Source organism: Neofelis nebulosa, chromosome 8, assembly GCF_028018385.1.
Source record: "Neofelis nebulosa isolate mNeoNeb1 chromosome 8, mNeoNeb1.pri, whole genome shotgun sequence".
NCBI classification, from domain to species: domain Eukaryota; kingdom Metazoa; phylum Chordata; class Mammalia; order Carnivora; family Felidae; genus Neofelis; species Neofelis nebulosa.
Window position 1 is genome coordinate 64,369,283 of NC_080789.1, and position 27,118 is coordinate 64,396,400.

General features: G+C 43.2%; 1 protein-coding gene across 9 annotated transcripts in view; it reads right to left on the reverse strand.

Annotated features, from left to right (window-relative positions):
* SLC4A8 (solute carrier family 4 member 8) overlaps positions 1 to 27,118 on the reverse strand; it is a 79,525-nt gene that overhangs the window by 45,203 nt on the left and 7,204 nt on the right. For 4 of the 9 annotated variants that reach the window (XM_058742748.1, XM_058742747.1, XM_058742741.1 and 1 more), the window contains exons 1-8: positions 20,007 to 20,195; positions 19,801 to 19,882; positions 8,947 to 9,114; positions 8,313 to 8,448; positions 6,409 to 6,569; positions 2,888 to 3,076; positions 1,918 to 2,009; positions 800 to 957 (exon numbers count right to left, since the gene is read on the reverse strand). In XM_058742748.1, the coding sequence (XP_058598731.1) occupies positions 800 to 957; positions 1,918 to 2,009; positions 2,888 to 3,076; positions 6,409 to 6,569; positions 8,313 to 8,448; positions 8,947 to 9,114; positions 19,801 to 19,882; positions 20,007 to 20,057 (1,037 nt within the window). In that variant the 5' untranslated portion in view covers positions 20,058 to 20,195. Of the gene's footprint in view, positions 1 to 799; positions 958 to 1,917; positions 2,010 to 2,887; positions 3,077 to 6,408; positions 6,570 to 8,312; positions 8,449 to 8,946; positions 9,134 to 19,800; positions 19,883 to 20,006; positions 20,196 to 27,118 lie in introns of those variants that run through there. The other 5 variants (XM_058742744.1, XM_058742742.1, XM_058742746.1 and 2 more) reach the window with 4 other exon arrangements.

The following is a 27,118-nucleotide window of genomic DNA, read 5'->3' on the forward strand; positions in this document are numbered from 1 at the left end:
AAAGGAGACAGACTAATGATGGAGCAATATAAGTGGCCTTGACCTAACAGCTCCACTCTGAGCATTGGACGTATTTGTATGACTCTATTCAATAATGTGGTTATAATTGTTAGGGTTTCCATAGACACAATTCCTTGCTATAGGAAAAAAAATTCCTTTTTTTTAATTCTTTTTTTAAAACATGCCATTGTTGTGCAAATTCAAGGTTTTCTGAATCTCATTCATTGCTCTAATAAGCAAATGATGGGGAGAGGAGAGGGATAAGGAAGTTGACATGATCAAGCCCTGTAGAGGAGTTGAAATTGTGTTCTGGACATCTGAATACTCTGTAATTAATGGGGCTCTGAATCACCTGAATCACCACCTTCAGAGTGCACGAATAGCCTTTTGAACAAATGTAGACATATTTGCAAACCATACAAATCCTGCCAGAACCGTGGAAAGAGACATCAGTACTTTTGCTCAGACATATTTCCCTGAGACACGGCTCTGTGGAACTGAGAGGGTAAGACTCAGGCTTCCCACCATAACAAGTGATTAGCCTGTGATACGCCCTTGGGATGCTCTTCAGTTCTCCACTCCCAAGGCTATAGTTACTTAAAAGTCATAGCCTTAAAAGTCTTAGAATTCTTCTGCGTGGAGGTTAATCCAACATACCCACAGTGAGATCGCTGCTGAATTTTAAACAGCATTCCCCAGTTAATCCCAAATTTTGGCACTAGCTGGTTTCTTCTACCAGAGCTCACACAAATCTGTGCTTTAGACAGGATGCACCGAGTTTTGCTGCCCTTGTCTTTACCTTGTTGGGATGGGCACTTCTGTCAGACCCGAGAGAAGAACGGCTGGAGAGAGCCTTACAAAGGCAACAATGGGGCGGTCCAGAGAATCCACCTCACCAACCAGGACATTTGAGGCCTCGGCCCCAGTGGGAATTTTTTTCATGAAATGAAGATCCACCTGAAAGTCCAAAAGAACCTTCTGACAACCTAGGAGCTGTCACCTCACACATCAACCCTTACCCTCCCTTACCTTACATTCACCTGTTGTCTCATGATTTAACAAATGTTTGCTCACACCCTTTCATTTGACCCTTGCAATACCTCTGTAAAGTGGATAAAATAGGTCTTATTAGCCTCATTTTTTATTTACAAAAAAAAACGAAATGACTGAAACCCAGAGAGGTGAAGTTGACTTGCCCAGTGGAGCCTTTAAGAGAGAGAATTTAAATCCAGGTCCTCTGATTTGAATTTCATTACACCACGCTTTCTCACCGACTGTTTTTGAAGCTCTCGGTCAAATTTTTTCCATTTTAAAACACTTGACTGCTTTGTCAGAGGTTTCAGCTTTTCTAAATAAAACAGGGAGACTTCCCAGCAGAGAAGTGACGCGACCCCATCTGTGTTCTGGCTAGTGTCGAGGACAGACCAGGGCAATGAGAGGCTGGAGGCAGGGAGATCGAGGCTTGAGCCAGAAGCTGCAGCGAGGCACTGCTACTGCAGAAATCTTAGGATGCCCAAGTCACAGTCCCCAAGAAGAGCCTCGACCACAAAGTAGTTTTAGGAGACAAGAGCAAAAATATTGTTTCCGCAAAACCCTGGGAGGTGAGAAGGGGCTGCTGAAGAGTAAGCACCAAAACAACTTTGGAAAAACCGGGAGGTCTGTGTCAGGGAGGCTTATCAGGGGCTCCTCTCAGTTCTAGCATCGAACCTGGTGGAATAAACTTGAGTCCGCCCCATGCAGGCTGGAGTGAAAGGGAGAAGACCCAGGCAGAGGGGCCTCCTTTTCTGCAGAAAGGGTTCTGGTCTTAGACAAAAGGTGTTGAACTACCAAAGCTTACCCGGCTTCCAGCGATTGGACTCTCGGTTCCACTAGGAATACTCTTAGGCCTACAAGCCAAGCTCCCGTGTCTCTGCTCACCTTGCTTAAATCCACGGGACTGTGTTCACAATTCACGCCATTTTTTACTTCAAGACTCGTAGTTGGAACAGACTGAGGAGACACAGTTTGACCTATTCAGAGAAGACAGAATCCTCTGAGCCTCTGCCCTTTCCCCCCTTTGACACACCCCATCCGTCACCCGTTGGCTATGGCTCTCTGTCCTGCAAGGCCCATAGAGAAGAGCTAAGAAGACTGTGCAGATAAGACCCACATATACATGTCTCCTTACGGACTAGTAAAGGGAGGGCAGAAGTCTTACTACTTCCGCACCTTCTTCCTGAACATATTTGTGGTCCTCTTTTCTTCCTCTATTAAAGCAGGAATTCTTAACCAGGAGTGCATATCAGAGACTCCTTTGGATAACGTTTCAAATACGTAGATTCCCAGGCATATCCCCTGCACGTTGTGATTCAGTAAATGTGGGGACAGGGAGACATAGAGATTAGACATTGCCTGGCCACAGAAAAGGAAACCAAACAGCAGCTGAGATTCATGGAATGTCTACAACCCGTCACGCAGCTGATTAAGGGATTTACGTAGAATCACGTATCAAAACCTCACGTTAAACTGATGGGGCAGATGCTATTATCATCCTTATTTCACAGAGGAGAAAGTGAGACTTTAAGAGGTTTAGGAGGCTGCCCGAGGTCACACACTTTGCAAATAGTGGAGCCTGAATCTCAAGCCTCGAAGTCGGACTCAAGAGCCTATACTACTGTATGTTGTGTCCCTAATCTAAAATCAATCTGAGGCAACATCCCTAGTGCCACAGAGATAGATGGTCATCAGTCCCAGCCCCCCATCTTGCCTGTAACCAAACCATATTGTGTGTAAGTGAGCATGGAAACATATTAGACAAATATAGCCTGTACCCTCTGGTAACTCAGCATCTTCAACTAGTTCCTAAGTGTCTTATTAATAAAAGGACAGTCACTCCTAATAATCTTACCATTTTTATCCATCGAATGTGGATCTGACTGCTTCTTGCCAACCTCAGCGAAGGAGCGGACAATGGGAATGAGGTTATTTCTCTTTTTTTCATTCTGATGATGATGCTTTTTGAGAAGGGCTTCCCGTACTTTAACCCTCATGCTGTCATTCAGGTCACTGAACAGTTCTTGCTGGTCCAGGATCAGGTCTGGAAAGCAGGTGCTAACATGAACACTCAAACTGATAGTCAGTGAACTCAAAGAGGCCCGCGTTGGGTGGTATGAGGGGTGAGGGGCGAGGAGTGGGAGAAACAGTTCCACGAGGGTCATTAAGGTATAAGGTACAATCATACCTCAGGGCCTGAAAGATCTATTTGACGACAGCAGCTGTGACAAGTTATACTTTATGCATATAACAGATCATTATTATTAGAAACAATCAAGCATTTAATAGGTGCCAGAACTATACTATGAACTTTACACAGATTATCCAATTAAATCCTAATGAAACCTCTGAGAAGGAGGTGGTATTGTAACAATTTGTACAGATCCAGAAAACTGAGGCCCAAACGTTACAAAATTTCCCAAGATCTCACATCTAGTAAGTCGCAGAGCTGGGATTCAATCCCAAGACTATCTGACTCAAAAGTCCACACCGTTACCCACTTTGTTCTGTTATCTGCCAAAGTTCCTCTATATTCCCTTCCTCCAACATTTCCAACATCGCTATACTCGTCAAGAGGAATGACAACTGTAGAACGCTCCAAATGACAATTTGAAGGTGGAACCGACGTGTATGATTCAGTTAACTAAGTGCCCCAGGCAATTACCATCAACCTTTAACCTGTCAGACCAGCACAGTTGAGGGGGGTTAAAAAATCCCAATAATGAGTATGAGTTCTAGAGGCCCACATTCTGTCCCACTTCTATCACTTTCTGTGTGATCTTGGGCAAGTTACATAACCTTTCTGTACCTCAGTTTCCTCATCTGTAATATGGCGCTAATATTATTAACCATCTTCAAAAGTTGTTACAGAAAATTAATGAGATAATAAATACAGAGTGCCGTATCAGTAAATACTTGATACAGTTTACCTATCCTTATCACCAACATGCATACATCTGGTACCTAATGTAAAGAACTATAGCAATTACACTTCAGTCCTACATCCCTATCCCCAAGCCTCCCCAAAACTTCAACCTATTCTCAACCCCAACTCCTTCCATGACTATCCAAGTCTAGAAGAAAATCTATTTTGAATATTCAAGCTGAAGATCCATGGTTTCTCTATATTTAACCTTTATATTGATGGGTTTATTGCTCCCAAATTATAAACATGCTTCAGGATCTTTCATCTTTTTTTTTTTTTTAAGATTTTATTTTTAAGAAATCTCTACACCCGACGTGGGACTTGAACGCACAACCCCGAATTCAAGAGTTCACACGCCCCACTGACTGAGCCAGCCAGGTGTCCCAAGATCCTTCATCTTGAAAAAAAATTTAAAAGAAGAACAATGTCCAACCCAGACCCTCCTTTAACTCTGGCACTCTGTCTGTCTCACTCTCTCTCTCTCTCTCCTATCATTTACAGTTTTCAAAAGAGGGGCACCTGGGTGGCTAAGGTTGTTAGCATCCAACTTCAGCTCAGGTCATGATCTCACGGTTCGTGAGTTGGAGTCCCCTGTCAGGCTCTGCTCTGGCAGAACAGAGCTTAGTTGGGATCCTCTGCCCACCCCTGCTCTCTCTACCCCTCCCCCACATGCTGTGGGCACAGGCACGTGCACATTTTCTCTCTCTCTCTCAAAAATAAATAAACGTAAAAAATAATAAAAATAAATTTTAAAATCTTAAAAAATTAAAATTAAACTCACAAAATAAAGTTCTCAAAAATTTCTCAGTCCCCTGCAATTTGGCTCTCTCAATGAAATTGCTTTTTGATAAAATCAATGGCCTTCCAGTTGCTAAATTCAGTGGATGTTTACGTGACCTCTCTGCAGCATTTGACACTGAGGAGTTGAAACTCTCTCCCTTCTTAGCTTTTGTAACGAGCTGAATGGTGGCCCCCTCGAGACTTCTATGTACTAATCGCCCAGAACCCGTGACTGTGATCTTATTTGTAAAAAGGGTCTTTGCACATGTAACTAAGTTAAGGATCTCAAGATCATCGTGGATGATATTGACAAATATTCTCACAAGAGAGACACAAATGAGAAGTCCATGCGAAGACAGAGGCAGACTGGAGTTATGCATTCCTGAGTAGGAACACCTTGAACCACTAGAAGCTGGAAGAAGCAAGGAATAACTTTCCCCTAGAGCCTTCAGAGGGGACACAGGGTCTCATCAGTGCTGACCCCTCCCCTGTTTCCCCAAGAGATCCCAGAGAGGCAGAATCTCTTGGACACTTGAAGAAAAGCTTGAAGAAAATTTTATTTCACTGTCTAGCCAAACAGAGCCAAGCTGAGGGAAAAACCTTCACATGCACCCAGGTGTTTCCCAAACGCCATTCCTAAAACATGGTAACAACACTCAACATCAGGAAACCCCATCAGACATCTCCCATTACATCTTGCTGAAAAAATGGGGGTACTGTGGCTCAGTTTCTTACATGTCTTCCCTAGCTGCCATGTTTACAAATCTTTCCTTAACACCTTTTTCTCTGCACAGCTCCCAGTTGCCCCTTCCTCTAATTATTACCAAGACATATCTCTGTTGTTGCACTTACTTAAATTGTTCCACGGTTATTTCCCCCGTTAGAAGGGGAGTCCCTTGAGAGTAGGAACTATATCTTATTTCCCTGTGCCTAGCATATTACCAAGTGTAAATAGATACAAAATAAATGTGTGCTAAATGAATAGGCAAATGGAGGACCGAACACCCTGTCATTTGAAATAGGCTGTGAAATAGGTAGAGTGGTTTCTTAGTTTAAAACCCATCCCACAGGGCGCCTGGGTGGCTCAGTCGGTTGAGCGTCCAACTCTTGATTTCGGTGTAAGTCAGGATCCCAGGGTCATGGGATCAAGCTCCGCATTGAGCTCCACGCTGACAACACAGAGCCTGCTCTTCTCTCTGTTCTCTCTCTCTCTCTCTCTCTCTCTCTCTCTCTCTCTCCCTCTCCCCCCCCACTCTCTCTCTCTCAAAATAAATAAGTTTTAAAAAATAACAAAATTAAATTAAAAACCCATCCCACAGCTGAAGACATTGAGGTCGAGAAGGTTCAGTGACTGGCGTAATGACACAAAGCTACTTTATTCTTTCCTCCACACTTCTTTTTTTAATGATTATTCATTTTTTTAAAAGAGAAAGAGAGAGAGGGGGTGAGCAGGGGAGAGGCAGAGAGAGAGGGAGACACAGAATCCGAAGCAGGCTCCAGGCTCTGAGCGGTCAGCACAGAGCCCAACACAGGGCTCGAACTCATGGACCCTGAGATCATGACCTGGGCTGAAGTCGGACACTTAGCTGACTGAGCCACCCGGACGCCCCTCCACACCACACTTCTTAATTTAAACAAACATTCCTCTGTTTTCTCTCACCTACGCTTACCTGAAATTTCTTCTATGCTATTTGCACGCATATCCAGAAGGACTGTTCCATTTATAAGGCAGCTCCTTAGCTCAAAGAGACTATGCAGTGAAAGGGTTGCCACATAAGGCTTGCTCCAGCGCTCTCCCCCATCCTCGACATCTTCTTCAAACTTCAGCCACCTGAAAGCGTGACAAACAACTAGATGCCAGAGGTAGAAAATGAAGGATTTTCACAAGAGAATTTTCTTTTAATTTTTTTTAATGTTTATTTGTTTGTTTTGAGAGAGGGACAGACAGAGAGCAAGCAGGGGAGGGGAAGAGAGAGAGGGAGACAGAATCCTAATCAGGCTCCCAGCTCTGAGCTGTCAGCGTGGAGCCCGATGCGGGGCTCAAACTCACGAACCGTAAGATCATGACCTGAGCTAAAATCAAGAGTCAGACGCTTAACTAACTGAGCCACCCGGGCGCCCCTTACGAGAGAATTTTTAATGTAAGCCACAAAGAAAGACATCTGAATAATCATACTGAACGTTGTAATTTAATCTATATGTTCAGGGTACATTGGTAAGTGAAAAAAAAGCAGGTTATAAAACAGTGCAAAATTGAGTACAGTTTGATCCCATTTCTATTTCAAGAAAGATTTAAAAATACAAACACACATGTATAAGACACCAAATGCTGTATCCCTCATTATACCTGGGGTAGTAAAATTATACATAATTTTCATCTTCTCCTTTTTGCTTATCTTTATTTTCCAATTTTGTATAATGAGCACATATTACTTGTGTAACAGATAGATCTCAGGGCGCCCGGGTGGTTCGGTCAGTTAAGTGTCCGACTTCAGCTCAGGTCATGATCTTGTGGTTCGTGGGTTTGAGACCCCGCATTGAGCTCTGTGCTGACAGCTCAGGGCCTGGAGCCTGCTTGGGATTCTGTGTCTCCCTCTCTCTCTGCCCCTCCCCTGCTTGTGGTCTGTCTCTCTCTGTCTCTCAAAAATAAACATTAAAAAAAAAAAAAAGATAGATCTCATCGGTATCATTTCGGTATATTAATAAAATGATCATATTTTTCTTTTTAAAAAGCTCTGTGTGACCTTTAAAAGTTGGCAAAGACAGAATAACAAGACGAATTGCCTTTTCACTTGGTATCAGGTTGATTGGCTTGTCTAATCCTCTCCAGCCATGGCAAACGTCCAAGGATATAGCAGGGTTCCAGGAAGAGTTGTTCCAATAAGAGCTAGAGCCACACTTTGCTAGTTACCCAATTTGCCTTCTTCCCTGAGGCTCCGCATGCTGGCTTTGTACTGTCCGTGAGGCTCACTGGTCAATTACAGAGGAGCCCCAGACATGGCCCTGGTTAATCGGAGGGCTCTTTTGGGGTTTGAGCCTCAAGCAAGCCCGGTCACTCTGCAGCTACCCCCAGAAGCCTACTGTCAGGTTAGCTATAACCCCAGGGGTCTCCGTGAGGTTGGGCTGTCTCAAAAATTCTGAAACTCCCAGTAAATTAAAACCCAAATGAATTAAAATTCTATGGTTCACCTGCAGAAAAGTCTTCACCTATGCTATATTTTCTGGGCTGGGTCCAAACCAAGGCAGTCCCATGAAGCATCTTCTAAGCCAGACCTATAATATCAAGATAGCCCAGGAACAACTCTGGGCCCTAAATAAGTTTGAGGACTCCCTAAAGGTTCTGTTGTTTCTGCCACCAATCCCAGGCTCAAGGTCAATTGGTACAGACGTCACCAGAGACATCACAAAGAGGCCGACATCAAGACTTCGCATAGAAGACTCTGGAACATTAATCCCCATGTCAATCATTACTTCTCCCATGAAGAAATAAACGAAAAGCAGACCTGTCACTTGCTGAAAGGTCCAAGTTGGTCTACCCAAGCAAATCTTAACCCAGGTTATTTTAGGGCCTTACCTGGCTGTCTCCTTCCATTCAGCATCTTCTCCCTCTTTCATACAGATCTCATCCAGCTCTGTGAACAGCTCGTGAGGTACATGCTCTTCATCTTCTTCAGTGCCCAGAATGAACTGAACACGCTGAGATGGTGTGTCTGGAAAATCAGCCACAGAGAAAGGTCTGCTCCCAGCCTCAACTTAGAACAGAAATAGCATTCTGCTATACTTAGCACATCTGGGGGCCTTATAACCTCAGGAACATAGAGAAGACAATCCTGAATGTAGATCAAGAACATTTCTTTACCACCTACCACCCCTCACCCCCAAAATGCTATTCTATGCAAGCAGTTGAAGGGAGGGAAAAATTATGAGCTAAGACCACTTGAAGAAAACCCACAACAAACTGGAAATCTGATTAACTTGACCAAAAAGCATGGATAATTTTCCGGCAAATGATTTCATCTATATAGTCATTGATTTGGGGGGACCTGAACTATGAATTTTTCAGGAAGGTATTTTTGATTCTTAGAGGCATTTCTTCTTGGAAGCAAGCTCTGAAAACTCTACAAAAGGATCAGAGAAGCAAGACCACCTACTTGACGTCCATCACACATTCCCTCAGCCTCACCGAGGTCCCAGCCATGGACACCCACCCTCTGTCCCGAGAGTGTTACCGTGGGCCAGGGCCTCTGGGCCTTCCTCCCCCTGGCTGGCTCCTTTGCCCCGCCCCCGTCTCCGGTGCTTCTGGCCATGGGTTCGGTGATGACGATGGCTCTGTCGGCCCAGAGGCATCCGAACCCCCACATACAGAGTTCTATGACCTAGAACAAAGAAGAAGGTCTGTGCAAAGAATGCCTTTTTCTTTTTTTTTAGGTTTTTATTTATTTATTTTTGGTAATCTCTATACCCAACACGGGGCTCAAACTCACAATCCCAAGATCAAGAGTCTCACGCTCCTCTGACTGAGCCAGCCAGGCACCCCAGAGAATGCCATTAGTAAAAGGAATTGAGCATATTTAACAGAGAAAGAAAATCATAGTTCTCCGGCCTGGTCACAACGCTAGTGGCAAAACTTCAAAGACTTCCAGGACTAAAGATGTATAGAGACCTTGGAGTTGACGGACTCCTTCACCCTACAGTGGCTGCAAGCCTCACAGGAGTGTTAAGATCAAAGAAAGTAACGTGCATGAACCTGATTTGCAAACCATAAAGGTCAACACAGATGCTAGTTGTTGTTATGACAATTTGAGCAATTGGAAAAAAGCAATACAGTCACTCTGACAACCGCAGCAAGTCTTGGAAGGGAGGTAGTTTAGAAAAGTGGTTAAATGCCCAAGTTAACCTGCCTGGGTCCTACACTTGACGACATCATTCACTAACCATGTAACCTGGAACAAGTTATTTAATCTCTCTCTGTTTTTAAAAAAATAATACTAAAAGCTTATTATTTAAACTCAGAGGGTTTATGGGGCGCCTGGGTGGCTCAGTCGGTTAAGCGTCCGACTTCAGCTCAGGTCACGATCTCACGGTCCGTGAGTTCGAGCCCCGCATCCGGCTCTGGGCTGATGGCTCAGAGCCTGGAGCCTGCTTCCGGTTCTGTGTCTCCCTCTCTCTCTGCCCCTGCCCCGTTCATGCTCTGTCTCTCTCTGTCTCAAAAATAAATAAACGTTAAAAAAAATAAATAAACTCAGAGGGTTTTTATGAGCAGTAAATAAGATAATGTATGTACAATGCTTAACACGATGTCAATACATTCTAGAACCAGGTTCCATTACTTTTTTCTCCTTCGTTGTAGAATAAACAAGCTCAAATAGAAGTGAGACACTAGTTACAAATCATAAGAAGCACGAGTCTGGGGTTGTAGGGAGAGAGAGTAAATATTGTACAAAAAGAGAAGAAGGTGAGAAAACAAGTGATCCCGCAGCATACCTGCATAGGTCCTCCTTTTCTACTCACTTGTTCCTTCTATAGGCAATATTTTTTTCTGCTCGTGACTTCTAGGCCTCTCTCACCTCCACTGGCTTTCCCTGCTTTCCTGCCAGGCCTGAAGCGCAAAATCAGTAGCTCCTGGGATGCTACCACCTCTGACATGCAGAGCCTTAGTCTTCCCCCCAGTGCTGCCCAGTTACTGCCACTGGCACTCTAGATCCCGGACTGATCCCCTGCTTCTTCCATTACAGAAGCATTCCAATCTTCAGTCACTGTCCTCAAATCCACAAGCCTGATTGACACTTCCTCCCTCTGAGCAGGTGACCTCACTTCATATGTTACTAAGAAGACTTAGGCTGTCTCATGTGACCTCTGTCCATCTCAGCCTGGCTTGCTTTCTCCCCCAGCTTCTCCTCTTTGCCAGGCTAATGAGCGTGGCCTCCCATGCATCCGGAGTCCTACTCCATCAGCTATCCCCAGTCTCTCCTTTCTATCTACCCCTTCCACAGCTTTCTCTTGATTACAAGTCTCTCTCTCTTTTTTTTTTTTTTTAAGTAAACTCTAGGCCCGACGTGGGACTCGACCTCATGACCCTCAGAACAAGAGTTGCATGCTCTACCAACTGAGCCAGCCAGGTACCCCAAGTCTCTCCTATCTTAAAAAGAAACTTTCCCAATATGGTGCTATCCTCTAAGCTTCTGTCCTCTTCCCTTCTCCATCAAACCACTTTCGGGAGCAGTCTACCCACCTAGATCCCTTTCCTCACCATCTCCTTATTCCATAGCATCTACATGTGGCTACTTTCCACTGAAAGTGTCCTCATTAGGGACCACTTAATCACCAAATCTCTATCATCTTATGTCTCTCTCAAAAGCCTTTCTTGAGAGCCTACCATGTGCCAGGCTATCCTGGTATCCAAATCCCTAGACTACTTCCTCTCCTGGATGGTCCAGGGTCCCTTAGCTCCTGTACCCCTGCCCTCCCTTGCTCATTTGCACTCCTCTGACTATGCTTCTCCATCCCTTCCACAATCCCCCAAAGGAAAAATCCCTAGGTTTTGGTCTTGGGCCCTTCCCTTTTTCTATTGGCATCTACTCTCACGATTTGAAAGTTTACTTCTTCAAACAACACCCAAATCTTTATCTATGGCAATTCAATACAGCCCAAAGCAAACCCATGATCCTCCACTTCAAGTCAGGCTCATACCCATTTCTTCCATGTTTCTGTTCATGGCATCACCATTCTCTCCACTTTCCAGGCCTGAAACCTCAGAGCTATTCCCCATGCCCCTCAGTGTTACATCCTCCAGATTAGGGATGTCAAGGCTTTCTCTCCTCCCACTTTGACAACAGCAGGAGTCTCCTTCCTGCCTCCCACATCGATTCATTCCTACAAATGAGTCTTCCTTAAGCACTGCTCTGATCACAGCTCACTTCTGTGCAGCCAGGACCCTCAGGCCCCAGTCTCCTTTCTAGTCGTTTCTTTACTAGGACAAATCGTGCATTCACTAGGAAAAGAAAGGGAAGGGGCTTCTAAAACAACTGAGTGATTGGCTCAAGAGAGACTCAAGTGGAAATCCCACACACGGTCACCTCATTTAAACATTCTGGAGGTGGGGGGTGCAGGTCTAGAGATGTACCCCTTCTGCATCCACCCCAGGCACCCTGTCCCCTCTCCACAGCCTCAGATGCTTACACCTGCCACCATCTCACATTCTTTACCTGAACCAACCTGCTATTCCACAAATGTGCCAATGCCTTCCAGACACGGACTTGGCTCACCTCCACAAGATTCACAGCAAACGCACCTTCCTTCCTTCCTGCTATTATTCCTGATCTCCCCAATCAGATGTGCTGTCTCCTTCTAAATCCCCAGAGCCCTTGGCTAACATTCTCTCATGCACTTATTTTATGCCTTGAACTAGAATTAATACCGCCCACTATTCATCTGCAGGCTTCTCAAGGTCCCAGGTCAGACTTTCTTCCTCTTGGAATCCCTCACATAACAAAGCACAGTGTTTTACAGATGGCCATTGCTGCACAAATGTACAGAAAATGGAACGTCTCTTAAGAGCCTCTCTCGGGAAGATAACTTCTCAGGAGTCCAAAATCTAACCTAAGAGGGCCTCTAATCTGAAAGGAGCCACAAAAGGAATGTGTCACCAAAGTGAATGTGTTTAGGGTAGAAGAAAGACTCACCAAAGCATGAGAGGATTGAGAAGGTCCAAGCCAACCTGAGAATGTAAAGCTTAATCCAGGAAGACTTCCTGGATAGGGGAACTTTATGGAAAGAGTTACCAACTCTTCATCTTCTTTCCATAGCAATGGGGTTTCCTAAGACTGTGCTCAACTTTTTTAGGGGTTCCTCAGTAAGTGCTCTCCACTTCCAAGTGGAGTTAACATGCCTTTGAGTGCAGCTCTAACAGTCCCTTCTCTATGTCTCCCTCCTTTTCTTTAACCTCTCCTGCCTTCCAAATTCCAAAGCGATAAAGAAAAATAAAAAGAAACAGGATTATATATACATCTTCTCTATCCATTCATCTCTGGATGGACACTTGGATTGCTTCCATATCTTAGTTCTTGTAAATAATGCTATAATAAGCATAGGGGTGCATGTATCTTTTTGAATTAGTGTTTGCATTTTCTTTGGGTAAATACCCAGTAGTGGAATTACCGGATCATACGGTAATCCTATTTTTAATTTTGGGGGGAAGAAACCTCCATACTGTTTTCCACAGTGGCTATACCAATTTACATACAAACGATGGAATATTCCTCAGTCATACAAAAGAATGAAATCTTGCCATTTGCAACAACATGGATGGACCTAAAGGGTATATAACGCTAAGTGAAGTAAATCAGACAGAGCAAGGGAAACACCATATGATTTCACTCCTGTACGGAATTTAAGAAACAGAACAAACGAACAAAGAAGAAAGAGACCAAACACACACTCTCTTAAATACAGAGAACAAACTAGTGTTTGCCAAAGGGGAGGTGGTGGTGCAGGTGAAGGAGATGATGGAGATTAAGGAGCACACCTATCATGATGAGCACTGAGTACTGTACAGAACTGTTGAATCATTACATTGTGTACCTGAAACGAATGTAACACTGTATGTTAACTACACTTCAAGAAAAAAAGGAACAGTACTGGAGGGAAAGCTGATGAGAGATTTATTTGAATGCTGAGAGGCAGGAGGATAAAGTATTTAGTATCCAGTGGAATCACACCTCCCATCCTCATCCTGTCTCAGGGCAATCCTGGGTTGACTCATGCACATCTCAGGACATTTCTGACAGGCAGATCTCTGAACACAGTGTAGTCACCTCGTAACTTTATTGAAATAAAAATACAGAGCCAGAAGAAGTCGTCTGCTAAGATGTGGGATTCCAAACCTCTGACATTGTCAGTGAAAACTATAAAATGTGAAAATGACTAAGTTGAATGCCATCTCAATAAAATACCATCTGTTAACTAATAATGTTCCACTATAGTATGTTAATTAGTTCCCCGTAGTATACCGCTGAGACCGACCTGGGCTGGAGTCACATAACTGTTCCAGGTCCTGTCCCAAGGGCTGGGGATACAACAGCAAAAAGTACAAGGTCCCTGTCCTCAAGACACAGATTCTAGTTAGGGGAGACAGACACCATGAAAACAACATATTATTTCAAGTATTGATAATTATCCCAAGTAAAAACATGCTGAAGGGTTTGGGGTAGACGGTAGGATGAAGAAGAGAGATTGTAGCTAAGATGATCACAGGCAACATCTGAGTGATGAGGAGAGGCCAGGAGAAGAGCAGTCCAGGACAAGGCAAGATCAAGTGCATAGGCTCTACAGTGGGAATGTGCAAATTCCAAAGCCAAAGTAGGGCCAGTAGGGCCAGAGCAAGAGGAAAGAGGAAAGAAGAGGAGGAGGAAAAGGTCAGAGAGGCAGGCAGGGACAGATCATGAAGAACCCATGAGCAGTGAAAAGCATAATTAGATCCCAGAGAACCACTTCAACCAGCCCCTAAAATAGTGCCCTAGGGGGTTGCCTGGCTGGCTCCATCAGTAGAGTGCGCAACTCTTAATCGCAGGGTCATGAGCTTCAGCCTCATGTTGGGTGTTGAGAGTGCTTAAAAATAAAATCTTCAAAAAAATTTTTTTAACAAGAATAAAAAATAAAATAGTGACCTACGTGTTGTAAAACTGTGTCCAGGTCGAGCTTGGCTTGCGTGAAGAAAAGCCTCACCGAGGGGTGACTCTCAGTCCTTCAACAGAGGCATCCCAACCATTAGCTTCCTTTCCCAGTAATTCCCCCAGAGGATTATCGGGCAGGCTAGGACCCCCACTTCTCCTTAAGCACATTCTAAATACTTCCACTGGGGGCTTTTGTTGGTGTATTGCTAGTATTATGTAATTTTAAGTACATTCTAAATAGGAATTGAGGGGCAGTGGTTAGGTGTTAGAACCTGTTTTATCAGATCTCATTTTCTCGGTGAATTTGCTGTCATTATTAAAGTAAAACAAAGAGGTCGGATCAAATGACTTCTCATGTCCAGTCCAGGTTCTACGTCCAAACTAGGAAAGGCTCAGGCAAGGTCGTTTTTGGAGAAGCCAAGATGGTTCACTTGTTCCCACTCTTCTTACTTGTTGCTGCAAAAAGGCACTCCAGCAGAGTCTCAGTAAATGTTGAGGGAGTGATGCATGGTTTTGCTTGGTATCCAAAATTCCCACTAGGCAAGTCTGAGGATAGTGGGGAAGACACCCTTCAGATGCCTTTGGCGCCTCTGTAGGAAGGTAAAGCTTAAATCTTAGGGAAGGAAGACTCTTCTTTCTCTAAGAATTTTTTTGGTCCGATCAGTTCTCACAAACACTAACCAACCACAGTGCCTACCTTTTGAAAATGCCAGAGACAGGCGGAAATGAAAACAAGCCCCAGCAGGGGTCAGAGCTAAGAAGGGCCAAGCGGCTGTCAGAAAATCAGGCCTCAGTTTCTAGGCTGAGGACTCTGAAACAGGGGCTTGGATTTTCTGGATGAGATCAGCAGAGGTGAAGACAAACAAATGGACACTAGGAAATGAACACAGAGTCAATAAAATCTAGTCCATTTAACACTGGACTCTGGCAGTCTGGTGACTTCACTAAATGAATCCTATGGTCAGTTTGCTGGCCATTCAACTGCTTTCCCATCCACAGTCCTCTTCCCGCTACCTACCAACCAACTCACCCAGACTCCACCTTCTAAATCTACTCTTTAGGGGCTACTTTTTTTATTTATGGTGGTTTAAATTTATTTTTGAGACACACACACACACACACACACACACACACACAGAATCCGAAGAAGGCTCCAGGCTCTGAGCTGTCAGCACAGAGCCTGATGCGGGGCTCAAATCCACGAACCGTGAGATCATGACCCGAGCCGAAGTCACATGCTCAACTGACTAAGCCACCCAGGTGCAAAGGGGGCTATCTGTATGCAAATACAAGTATTCGTTTGAAAGACTTATGGGAAAGGTGTGACGTTAGTGTGTTTATTTTTTATTTTTTATTTTTTATTTGTTTATTTTCAAGTTAGTTAATGTACAGTGTAGTCTTGGCTTCAAGAGTAATGCCCGTCACCCACTTAACCCACCTCCCCTCCAACAAGCCCAAAATAAGTACATATACATGTACAGAGAGTAACCATCAGTGGACTGGCGCTGCATCGTGTGGAGCAGGACAGAAGTCACAGCTGTGACCTACCTTGCGGATGGAGACCAGGCCTACCAACACAGAGGGCATGTCATACACACTGTTTGGCCAGTGCCCACGCAGAACTCATTAGCACATACAGAAGACTGTTCCACCCCCTGGGCTAGAGGATGACTCAAAGTCAATAATCAGAGGAGGGAATCTAACATGCGAAGCAGATGCAAGCCTTTTTTTTCTTAACTTATAAATAGGATCAAAAGGCTCCTACCTCTGTTACAAACTTATTAGAGGACACTAAACCTGTTCTAGGATCCTTAAGTCTAGTAGTGAATCAGGTATAATGATCCGTCAGGAAAAATGGAAAAAGCCATTATTCCTGTAACTAAAGCAATGTTCCGTGTCCCTCTGGGGGCGGGACAGTCCACTGGAGCACATCATGGACGACTACTGCTCTTCATTGAGTCTATCTTTGGAAATCCGTTCCAATATTTGGTTTGGACTCTTCTTGTATATAAAAAGAACCAATGTCATGGTTTAATGTGCCTTCTCCTACTAATGGAATTAGCTTACGCCAAAAGACTCACATTTCCAAAGTCTGTAGCGACGTCCCAAGACTAAATCTCTGAAGTAATTCTGAAAAAGGGTGAGGGAATGATTTATGTGATGTGGAGCAGAAGGTAGAAAATTAAGGGGAAAGGAGACCCAGAGATTAATCTGCAGCCACAGAAGCCTGTATCACAGCATACACATTGAAGTGGAACACAATTTACTTCTGTCTTCTATCAAAGTGGGACTGACTTTATTTCATGCCTTCGAGATGACAGCACTCAAGTGCAGCCCGAGTCCTAGGGCCTCCATCACAGTCAGTCAGGGCAGAGCCTACAGCATGAGCAAGCCTATAGCAGACCCCGGCTCCCTCTCCCGAGCTGCTCGAGAGCCTGAGAAGTGGGCACCATTTGTCCTCCATTTGCCAACAGTGTTTGATTTAAAAAGTGCTAACGGGGCACCTGGCTGGCTCAGTCGGCTGAGTATCCAACTCTTGGTTTCAGCTCAGCTCATGGTCTCACAGTTCGTGAGTTCAGGCCCCATGTCGGGCTCTGCACTGCGGAGCCTGCCTGGGATCCCTTCTCTCCCTCTCTCCCTGCACCTCCCCCGCATGCACGCACACTCTCTCTCTCAAAATAAAAACAAATAAACTTTTTAAAAAAGTGCTAAGATAAGATTCTAGTTTTCAAAAAGCTCTATGTATAAAGGACCATTTCCCAAGACACTATCCCTTAGAAATGACATGATAGATAGCTTTCTTTTAGAGCAAAATGGTGAGTGCATAAGGAATAGATGATATCGTCTGGAGAAGATGCTCCCACTGCCAAACTCCCAACAGCTGACCCCTGTGAGTGGAACCCGGTCCTCAGGATCCAAGAGGATTTGCTCATGTTTATTATTCTACTCCCAGGCAGACAAGAGTGTTCATCAACGGTTACCTCCTTGCTGAGGGCAAAGGTCTGGTGAGCGCAGACAGCTGAAGGGAGAACAACAGTGCTCTCACGGTGCAGTGAGAGGGTAGAGAGGCAACAGGATTATCAGGGCTGAGGGAGGGGTGAGGCAACGAGAGAAATTCCCTATGATGTTTATACCATATAAAAATGTGTATGTGACGGAACAAGACGTCGAGGCTGGGGGGCTCATGCTGAGTACTGTCCTTCCTTGCGTTAATGCTGAGTGCTGGCCTCCCTCGCAGGCCGTGTGCTGGAATAGAAAGGGCAGAATTCCAGCCCAGTCTCACCCGCCATGAGGCTAAATGACCCTGAGCAGTTTCTCCACCTGTAAAATAGGGATGATACCTACCCACCGGGGCTGCTGTGAAGATGAAAAAGACAACGGGTACGAAGAGCCTCATCAAATGCCTAACACATGAGGGCCATTCAACACATGTCAGCCTCTCACCTCCACACCCTCCCCTTCTCCACTTTCTCCCGGTCGCTGAAACCCACATTGGCTCTTCTTCCATCTGGTCAAAAATAACTTAGAAAACTTGACCTTGATATGTCCAACCTCCACTGACCTCCAGGAGCCACCCACATAAGTTCTCATGGTAACAAACCCAGAGGCTGAGTCAGCCTCTACAGCTCTCACTCTCCCCATCCAGAGGACAAGTTCTCTCTGAGGATTACACAACTTTGATGAAAAAAAAAAAAAAAAAGTCACGGGAACAAGCAGTACAGAGAGAACATTTTACATGCTGTCTCAGTCATTAGAAAGTTGCTGTATCATAGTCTTCCACATTGCAGGGGACGCTGCAGAGACTTAACAAAGGTTTTTGAGCCAAATGTGGGTTCTCATTAAAGCTATACTGGACACAAGCCTTTCTCTCATAAAACCGAACATCACCACTTATCAGGAGACCAGGTCCTATGGGAAAAAGAAAAATGGAAGGGCACTACCAATGGTCATGTGGGGATCTAGGGGTGGGACAGGAAAAAAAAAAAGAGCCTTAATAAGGTAAACTAGACAGAGCAGATCAATAAAAACCCCTCTCCTTTCCCTTGCACTTGAGTTGGGTTTTTGTTTTTTTTTTAAGTTTATTTATTTTGAGTGAGAGAGAGAGAGAGAGAGAGTATGTATGTGTTCTCGAGCCAGCGTGCATGTGAGCTGGGGAGGGGCAGTGAGAGAGGGAGAGAGAGAATCCCAAGCAGGCTCTGTGCTGTCAGATGTGGGGCTCCATCTCATGAACTGTGAGATAATGACCTGAGCCAAAATCAAGAGCCCTACGCTTAACTGCCTGAGCCACCCAGGCGCCCCTCAACTGGGCTTTTTTTTAATGCCTGTTTATTTTCAGAGAGAGAGGGTGGAGGGGAGGGGCAGAGAGAGAGGCAGAGAGAGAATCCCAAGCAGACTCTGCATTGTCAGTACAAAGCCCGATGCAGGGCTCGAACCCGCAAACCATGAGATCATGACCTGAGCCAAAACCGAACGGGACACTTCCTTGACTGAGCCACCCAGGCATCCCCACTTGGGTTTTTTTAAATACAGTTCTGTGCTGTGAATTAGAGAATAGCGGTGTATGTCTTCTCTTGTCTTAGTTAGATAAAAACACCAGGCAGAAATGGGTATCATTAGAATGGGAAACATTGGAGATGGGGCAAAAACAGGGTTTTATAACCAAGCTGAATTTTTTAAACTACCCTTATTTTATTTTCTTGTACAAACTGTGTACATGTTTACATTTGTGGGCAATGCCAGGAATTGACAAGCTGACCCGAGTCCTTCACAGTCTCAAGAAGAGATCATTTGTTAATATTTCTATCGGACTTAACAGTACTCAAAGTGCTGTCTCACATGTTATTAGAACCTACTAGTAAGGTATTAATATCCCTACTTTTAAAATGGAATTATAATTAACATACAGTTAATTATACAGTTAACATACAGGTGCACAACATGACGATTTAGCGATTCTGTGCATTACTCCGTGCTCATCATGGTAAGCGCAGTCACCATCTGTCACCAAACAACATTATTACAATATTTATTGTCAATTGTCACTTACAATATTATTGACTACATCCCTGTACTTTTCATCTCCATGACTTACTTATTTTATAACTGGAAGTTTGTACCTCTTAGTCCCCTTTATCTATTTCATCCATCCCCACTCCACCCACCTCCCCTCTGGCAACCACCAGTTTGTTCTCTGTATTAATATCCCTACTTTTATTTAACAGATGAGGACACTGAGGCTAAGGGAAATTGAGTGGTTTTCCCCCCAGGTCTGACAGGTAGTGAGAAAAGAGTCAGTGGGCTCAAACGCAGATCTCCTGATGGCAAAATTTTCCTCCCACACCAGGCTGCCTCTCATTTATTTTCCCTACCACAAAGAACGGCAGTTCTTACCTTCCAACTCTTCTTTCTCATAGTGAATGTTAAGAATTGTACTGGTCCCACCCTGATCCACCACGGCTTCTTCATCTGGTCTCTGTTGAAATATAAATAAGTAGCCATAGTAATAAGCATACGTTCATTCAGACATCCACTGAAGTACCACATGTGTGCCAGACCCTTTTTGCAACCCTTGGGGGAGAAAACAATGGTTTACATACGTTTTTCATTTGAACCTCACAATAACTTTGAGATGCAAAAATGACAGCCATTCTCAGGGGTGCCTGGGCGGCTCAGTCGATTAAGTAACCGACTTCAGCTCAGGTCACGATCTCACAGTTTGTGAGTTCGAGCCCCACGTCGGGCTCTGTGCTGACAGCTCAGAGCCTGGAGCCTGCTTCAGATTCCGTGTCTCCGCTCTTGCTCTGTCTCTGTCTCTCAAAAATAAATAGTTTAAAAAAATTTTTTTAATGACAGCCATTCTCTTTCTCATTTTATAAATGAACAGCCCGAGACTTAGAGAGGATTAAGTAATTATTGCCCAAGGGCACAAATGTGGTAAAAGGCAGAGGTGGGATGAACTCTGGTCTTGTGACTGCAGATATCACGCCTTTTCTACCTCCCCACAAGTGCAAGTGCATAGCATGTCTGCATTTTGCAAGCGGTGTCAACCACATGTTTTTTTTGTTTTTGTTTTTTTTTTAGTGTCGACTGATCTCCTTGATCTCTCTTCAGTATTTGAGCCTGTTATCCTTGAAATTCTCCATCCTGCTCCTTTGATCAAGTCTCCCCTGTCTCATTCTAAGGCTCGTCTTCTTCCTCTAACCATAATTCCCAAGCAAGAGCGCTCTACCTTTGGTTTCCCTCACGTGAGTCTTCCAATTTCAACTACAGCCTGAGACTGTTGACTCAGTATTTGACAAACCATTGGGATGTTGACCACAAGACCCACGTTGTCTAAAGCCAAACTGATCTTCTTTCCAAAACAAGCACCCTGTGCTCATTTACTTACACTTACCCATGGCAGGACTGTTTCTTAGTCCACATTTGAAATTTCAAATGCATTTATTTATCCATTCCACGTGTATTAAGTGCCTATTATATGCCTTCAGGGAGATAGCTTCCTTTTCTTATCAGGTCCTCCTGTGCGATTGCTCTCAAATCTACTCTCATCTCTCATCTACTCTATGCCACACTCCCGTGCCCTTTCAGTCATACTGGACATGTTTTCAGTTCTGGAACCAGACTCACTTTCTTCCTTGAGTGTTGCTCCCTTGGTCTAGAACTATCATCCTCTCCCTGCTAGCCCCACCTCCTACCACCAGCGGCCAATACTTACTCATCATCCCACAGATCTCAGCCTCAATGCACTTCCTTGGAAGGCTTCCCTCATCTGAACTAAGTGAGGTCCTCCCATTTATAAGCCCTTATTGCACACTGCACTTCTCTCTAATGACATGTCTCTGCTCCTTGAGGGAGGAACCCTGTCTGCCTTCCTCACCACTGTTCCTCCAACACCCTACACAGACTTTTCACAGAGTAGGTGCTCAATAATTCTTTGTTAAAATCATGACTATAATGGCACCTACCTTATCAAGACCCTGAACTATTTTTTTTTTTTAATCTTAACTGATTTTCCCGTCAGTCTATTTCTCTGATCAAACCTGCAGCTCCAGCCAAGTTCACTGATCCCATGGGCACTCTGCATGTTCCCACTTTCACCCCTTTGCTCACATGTCCTGCATCTAACGTTCCCCCACCCCACCCCCAACTTTCCATCAAATCCTTATCATCTTCCAGATCCTACTCAAATTTCCAGCTTACTGTTCTAACACTTTTTCAAGTTATCATCTATGTCCTCAAACGAGGCAACTCTGAATATAAAGCAATCCATTTCCCCGATAAGAAGATTCAAAAAAGTTCTTGAGGACAACTTGAATAGACTAACTTCTAGGGAAGTAGATGAAAGTCAAATGTCTACATATATATGTATTTTTTTTCGCTGCCCCCCACCCCACCCACCCCACCCTGCCTGCGCCTCATAGGATTCTCTCTTTCCCTTTCTCTCAGCCTCTCACTCACTTGTACCCTCTCTCTCTCAAAAATAAATAAACTTAAAAAAAAGAGAGAGAGAGAGTCTGGGTTTTTTTGTTTATTCATTTGTTTCTTAAATTCCACAGATGAGTGAGATTATATGGTATTCTTTTCTCTGACTGATGTATTTCACTCAGCACTATACTTCCTAGATCTATCCATGTTGTTGCAAACAGCAAGATTTCATTCTTTTTTATGACTACGTAATATTCCAGTGTGTGTGTGTGTGTGTGTGTGTGTGTGTGTGTGTGTGTACACCATGTCTTTTTTATCCATTCATCTATCAATGGACACTTGGATTGCTTCCAATACTTATAGTGTTTTACTTATGAATTTAGTTTATAGACATTTAAAATTTCATATTATTACTATCATGGAATAATCTCCAAGATATAATATTAAGTTTAAAAAGCAACGTAGAGAAAACTGTTTGCTGTTTGCTAACTTTTACCAGAGAAAGGTTGCTGGGATGGCTCAGTCAGTGGAGCATGAGATTCTTGATCTCAGGGTTGTGAGTTCAAACCCCACATTGGGCATAGAGCTTACTTAAAAAAAATTACATATAAAAAAGAAAGGGTGTTAGAACATAAGCATATGCTTATACTTAAAAACCTATAAAGGAAGAATAAGTCATGAAAAAAATTTTAGGAAATAAATTCCTGTTGTTTATTTATTCTTTTTTTATTTTTTGAGAGAGAGCATGAGTGAGCAAGGGGCAGAGAGAGAGGGAGAATCCAATGAGGGGCAGAGAAAGGAAAAAGAGAGAGAATCCTGAAGTGGGGCACAAGCTCATCTGATGTGGGGCTTGAACTCACGAACCCATGAGACCATAACCTGAGCTGAAGTTGGATGTTTAACCAACTGAGCCACCCAGCTGCCCCACCATGAAAAAAATTTCTAAAGAGTTACCCATAGAGGAGTGAGGGAATAGGTTAGAGGAGAAAAGGACAGAAAATTAGACTTCTTTGAAAATACCTTATTTTGTAAATATCTTAACATAATTTTATTTTATTTTTTTAATATTTACTTTTTGGGAGCGTGCACATGGGGGAGGGGCAGAGAGAGGGGGACAGAAGATCCCAAGCAGGCTCTGCATTGACAGGCTGACAGCAGCAAGCCAGATGCAGGGCTTGAACTCGCCAACCACAAGATCATGACCTGAGCCAAAGTCTGACACTCAACCGACTGAGCCACCCAGGTGCCCCAATATCTCACATAATTTTAAAACAACTAAAAATTTTAAAAGCAATTCCCAGAAATGAAAAATCAAATGAAAGCAAATGCCAAATTGATGGCATAACTATTCCAAGAGATATTATTCCAAGTAACTGTAAAATACAATAAGCTGCCTGAACATCCTCAGTGGTATATACCCTAAGACAAAAAGAGTTTAAGAATATCTTAAACCTACCGTTTAGTTATCTGTTGGTGGGAGTGTTGGTGCTATCACTCTGAGGCTGTTGTGCATTGTGAGATAAACATATTCGTGATCATGTCAACTTGTTCTGTCACTCTCAATGTCATTGAGAACTGGCATTCTCAGCAGGGGTAAAAGGAAATACAGTCTTAGGACAGAAGTTAAGTAAAAACCATTCAGTCCTGATTTTGAATTGGATGGGTCAACAAGAATATAGAATACATTTTTATCTTTAAATGTTTTTAAATTTATAAATTTACATTTTCTAGCTCCGTCCACTCAAAAGCCCTAGAAAAAATGATCAGCCAGTAGCAATGAGTATCCTTAGCACCCAGACTGTGGTCTCTTAAAATACCATTGTCTACTAAAAGGCACTCACAGACCACTAGGGAGTCAACTTAAAGAGATCCCTTGCCTTTTAGGATAATTTGAGCATCAGTAAGAGTAGTAACTGCAACAGATTGAATAGATCAGATATGTTAAAATCTATGAGTTCACAATGTCACTTTAAAAATTAATTGGTGGGGCGCCTGCGTGGCTCAGTCAGTTGAGCGTCAGACTTTGGCTCAGGTCATGATCTCGCAGTCCATGGGTTCGAGCCCCGCGTCAGGCTGTGTGCTGACAGCTCAGAGCCTGGAGCCTGCTTCAGATTCTGTGTCTCCCTCTCTCTCTGACCGTTCCCCGCTCATGCTCTGTCTCTCTCTGTCTCAAAAATGGATAAACGTTAAAAAATACATAAAAAATAAAAATTAATTGGTCACCATTGGAGAAGAATGCTAACAGACCAACCCATTATTTTCGAAACTGTTAAAAATGTATCGTAGCTTTCCTATATAAATTGTGCCATAGAGTAGTACCATAGAAGAGATGAGAGAAGTTTCCTATTATAGAAAAGAATAAATGAAAAAGGAATGTTAGAATTAGGACATCACCATTTCACAATCCCTAATGGATTGCATTGATTTTCAACAGCCACTAACATCACAAGGAGAGACAACCAGATATTATATGCCTCCTAATGGGAGACTCTATCACCACCCATTAGGTAATCTTAACAAATAAATTGTCCCTGAATCTGATCAAGCCTCTAAATCGAAACACCAATTTACTGAAAATACAGTGAAACAGAGTTCCACGGAAAAACACCAGCATGAGAATACAATCAGCAAAATTATAAAGCTGTAGAACAAATCCTCTCCCTCCTCCTACCCCTTTTTTAAAACAAACAATTGCAAGAAGAGAAAGACAGAGACAGAGAAAGAAAGTAAACCAGTAGTTTAAAAGAGATTGGTTTAAAAACCAATCTCAATGTGCAGACTTTATTTGAATCCTGATTCAAACAAACAAATAATTTTTTAGCTATTTTTTAAATGATTTTTTGAGACAATTGCCAATTTGAATATTGATGAGATCTTTTATGATAGTAAAGAAATTGCTATTTTTTTCTTTAGGTGATACTATGCTTATTTTTTAAAGAATTTTTATCTTTTTTTATGGAAGTGTTGAATTGCTATATTGTACACCTGAAACTAACTATACGGAAATTAAAATAATTTTAAAATTTTAATTGAAAAAATAACTCTTATCTTTGAGTGATACATATTTACCAATAAAACTGAAAGATTACAGATATGTAAAATAATATATTAACTTAGAAATATTAATTTTTCACATTTTATAATTAGTTAAAATTATTTAGGGGCGCCTGGGTGGCGCAGTCGGTTAAGCGTCCGACTTCAGCCAGGTCACGATCTCGCGGTCTGTGAGTTCGAGCCCCGCGTCAGGCTCTGGGCTGATGGCTCGGAGCCTGGAGCCTGTTTCCGATTCTGTGTCTCCCTCTCTCTCTCTGCCCCTCCCCCGTTCATGCTCTGTCTCTCTCTGTCCCAAAAATAAATAAAAAACATTGAAAAAAAAAATTATTTAAAAAAAACCCTTCTAATACATCTTTAACATCAATGTCTTCCCCACCACCATAGGCACTTTGGGTCAATTTTCCAAGGCTTGTCAGTTTCACTTCTATCTAAGCTCTAAAAACTCTCATGTAAAGATCTTTCTAAGGAATAACTTTTAGGTGGATAAACTTGCCTTTATTTTAGATTTGTCCTTTGTTTATCTAGCTCACCTTTTAGATCATGGATTTCTTGATGGTACCAGCCACAATTTGCCATCTTTATATTCTTAGAGCCCAATACAATAGCTTACCACTGTAAGTAGTTTGCACGCTTGTAAGTTCCAGAAGTGGGGGTGCTGTCCCTATGTCCACCACTATGTACCTAGAAGCTAGTATGATGTCCGGTACGCGGTAAGTATCTAAAAATTGTGATGAGGGGCGCCTGGGTGGCTCAGTCGGTTGAGCGGCCAACTTCGGCTCAGGTCATGATCTCGCGGTGCGTGAGTTCAAGCCCCGCGTGGGGCTCTGTGCTGACAGCTCGGAGCCTGGAGCCTGTTTCAGATTCTGTGTCTCCCTCTCTCTGACCCTCCCCCGTTCATGCTCTGTCTCTGTCTCAAAAATAAATAAACGTTAAAAAAATATGTAAATAAATAAATAAAATAAAAATTGTGATGAATAAATACTAGTTTTCTGAACTCTTTATCATATGATCATATATTTTCTCATAAAACTTCATATATATGAATAATTTTTCATATTGGCTTCCCCGCAGGTTTGTAATATCCAAAGGACAGGGACCAATTGGTTACAATGCTTAGCACTGTCCACAGATACCTGGCATTACATAGAACACAGCAGGAATCTAGAGGAAGGAGGGGAGGGTGGCATAATTGATTTTATGACTCTAAGAACTATAAAAGCAAAATATGGAGAGCAAGGTCAATCACCTGAAATATTCAGGTTGAAAAATCGACTTGTTTCCGTAATTTAGATTGGTTAACCACAGCCTACATTCACTGAATAATTGTTCACCCACTTTCTTTGTCTTGCCAAAGAAAACAGAGCCACTGTCAAACACCATTAGCCAAAGCATTTGAAATGTCAGGCTTGAATGTGAATGTGTGGACCTCATTTGAATCCTGGTTCAAGTAAACCAACTATTTAAAAAATTAAAAGGCACTCCTAAATTAATTTTTTTTATCTTTTGTTTTTTAATGTTTATTTATTTTTGAGAGACAGAGAGAGACAGAGATAGAGTGTGGGGCGGTGGGGGAGGGACAGAGAGAGAGGGAGACACAGAATCAGAAGCAGGCTCCAGGCTCTGAGCTGTCAGCACAGAGCCCAACACAGGGCTCGAACCCACGAACCGCAAGATCATGCCTGAGCCGAAGTCAGATGCTTAACTGACCGAGCCACCCAGGCACCCCTGGCACTCATAAATTTAAACAACTACATGGACATTTGATTGTATTAAGGAGTTAACTGTTAATTAAAAAATAATAATAACAATATTGTGACATGGTAGTGATATCATAAAAAGAAAGTCCTTAATCTTTAGTGATACATACTAAAGGTTTTTTTAAAGCTTATTTATTTTGAGAGAGAGAGCAAACATGGGAGGGGCAGAGAGGGAGGGAGAGAGAGAATCCCAAGCAGGCTCCATGCTGTCAGCACAGAGCCTGTTGCAGGGCTCTATCCCATGAACCATGAGATCATGACCTGAGTCGAAACCAAGAGTCAGACACTTACCCGACTGAGCCACCCACGCGCTCCATACTGAAGTTTTTACTGATGAAATAATATGCTGTCTGGGATTTGGAGAGTGTGTGGGGATATAATGAAACAACATAGGTGTGTGTTCATTGCTGAAGCCAGGTCATGGGTACATAGCAAGTCACTTTTACAAGTCTTTCTACTTCGTTGTCTGCTTG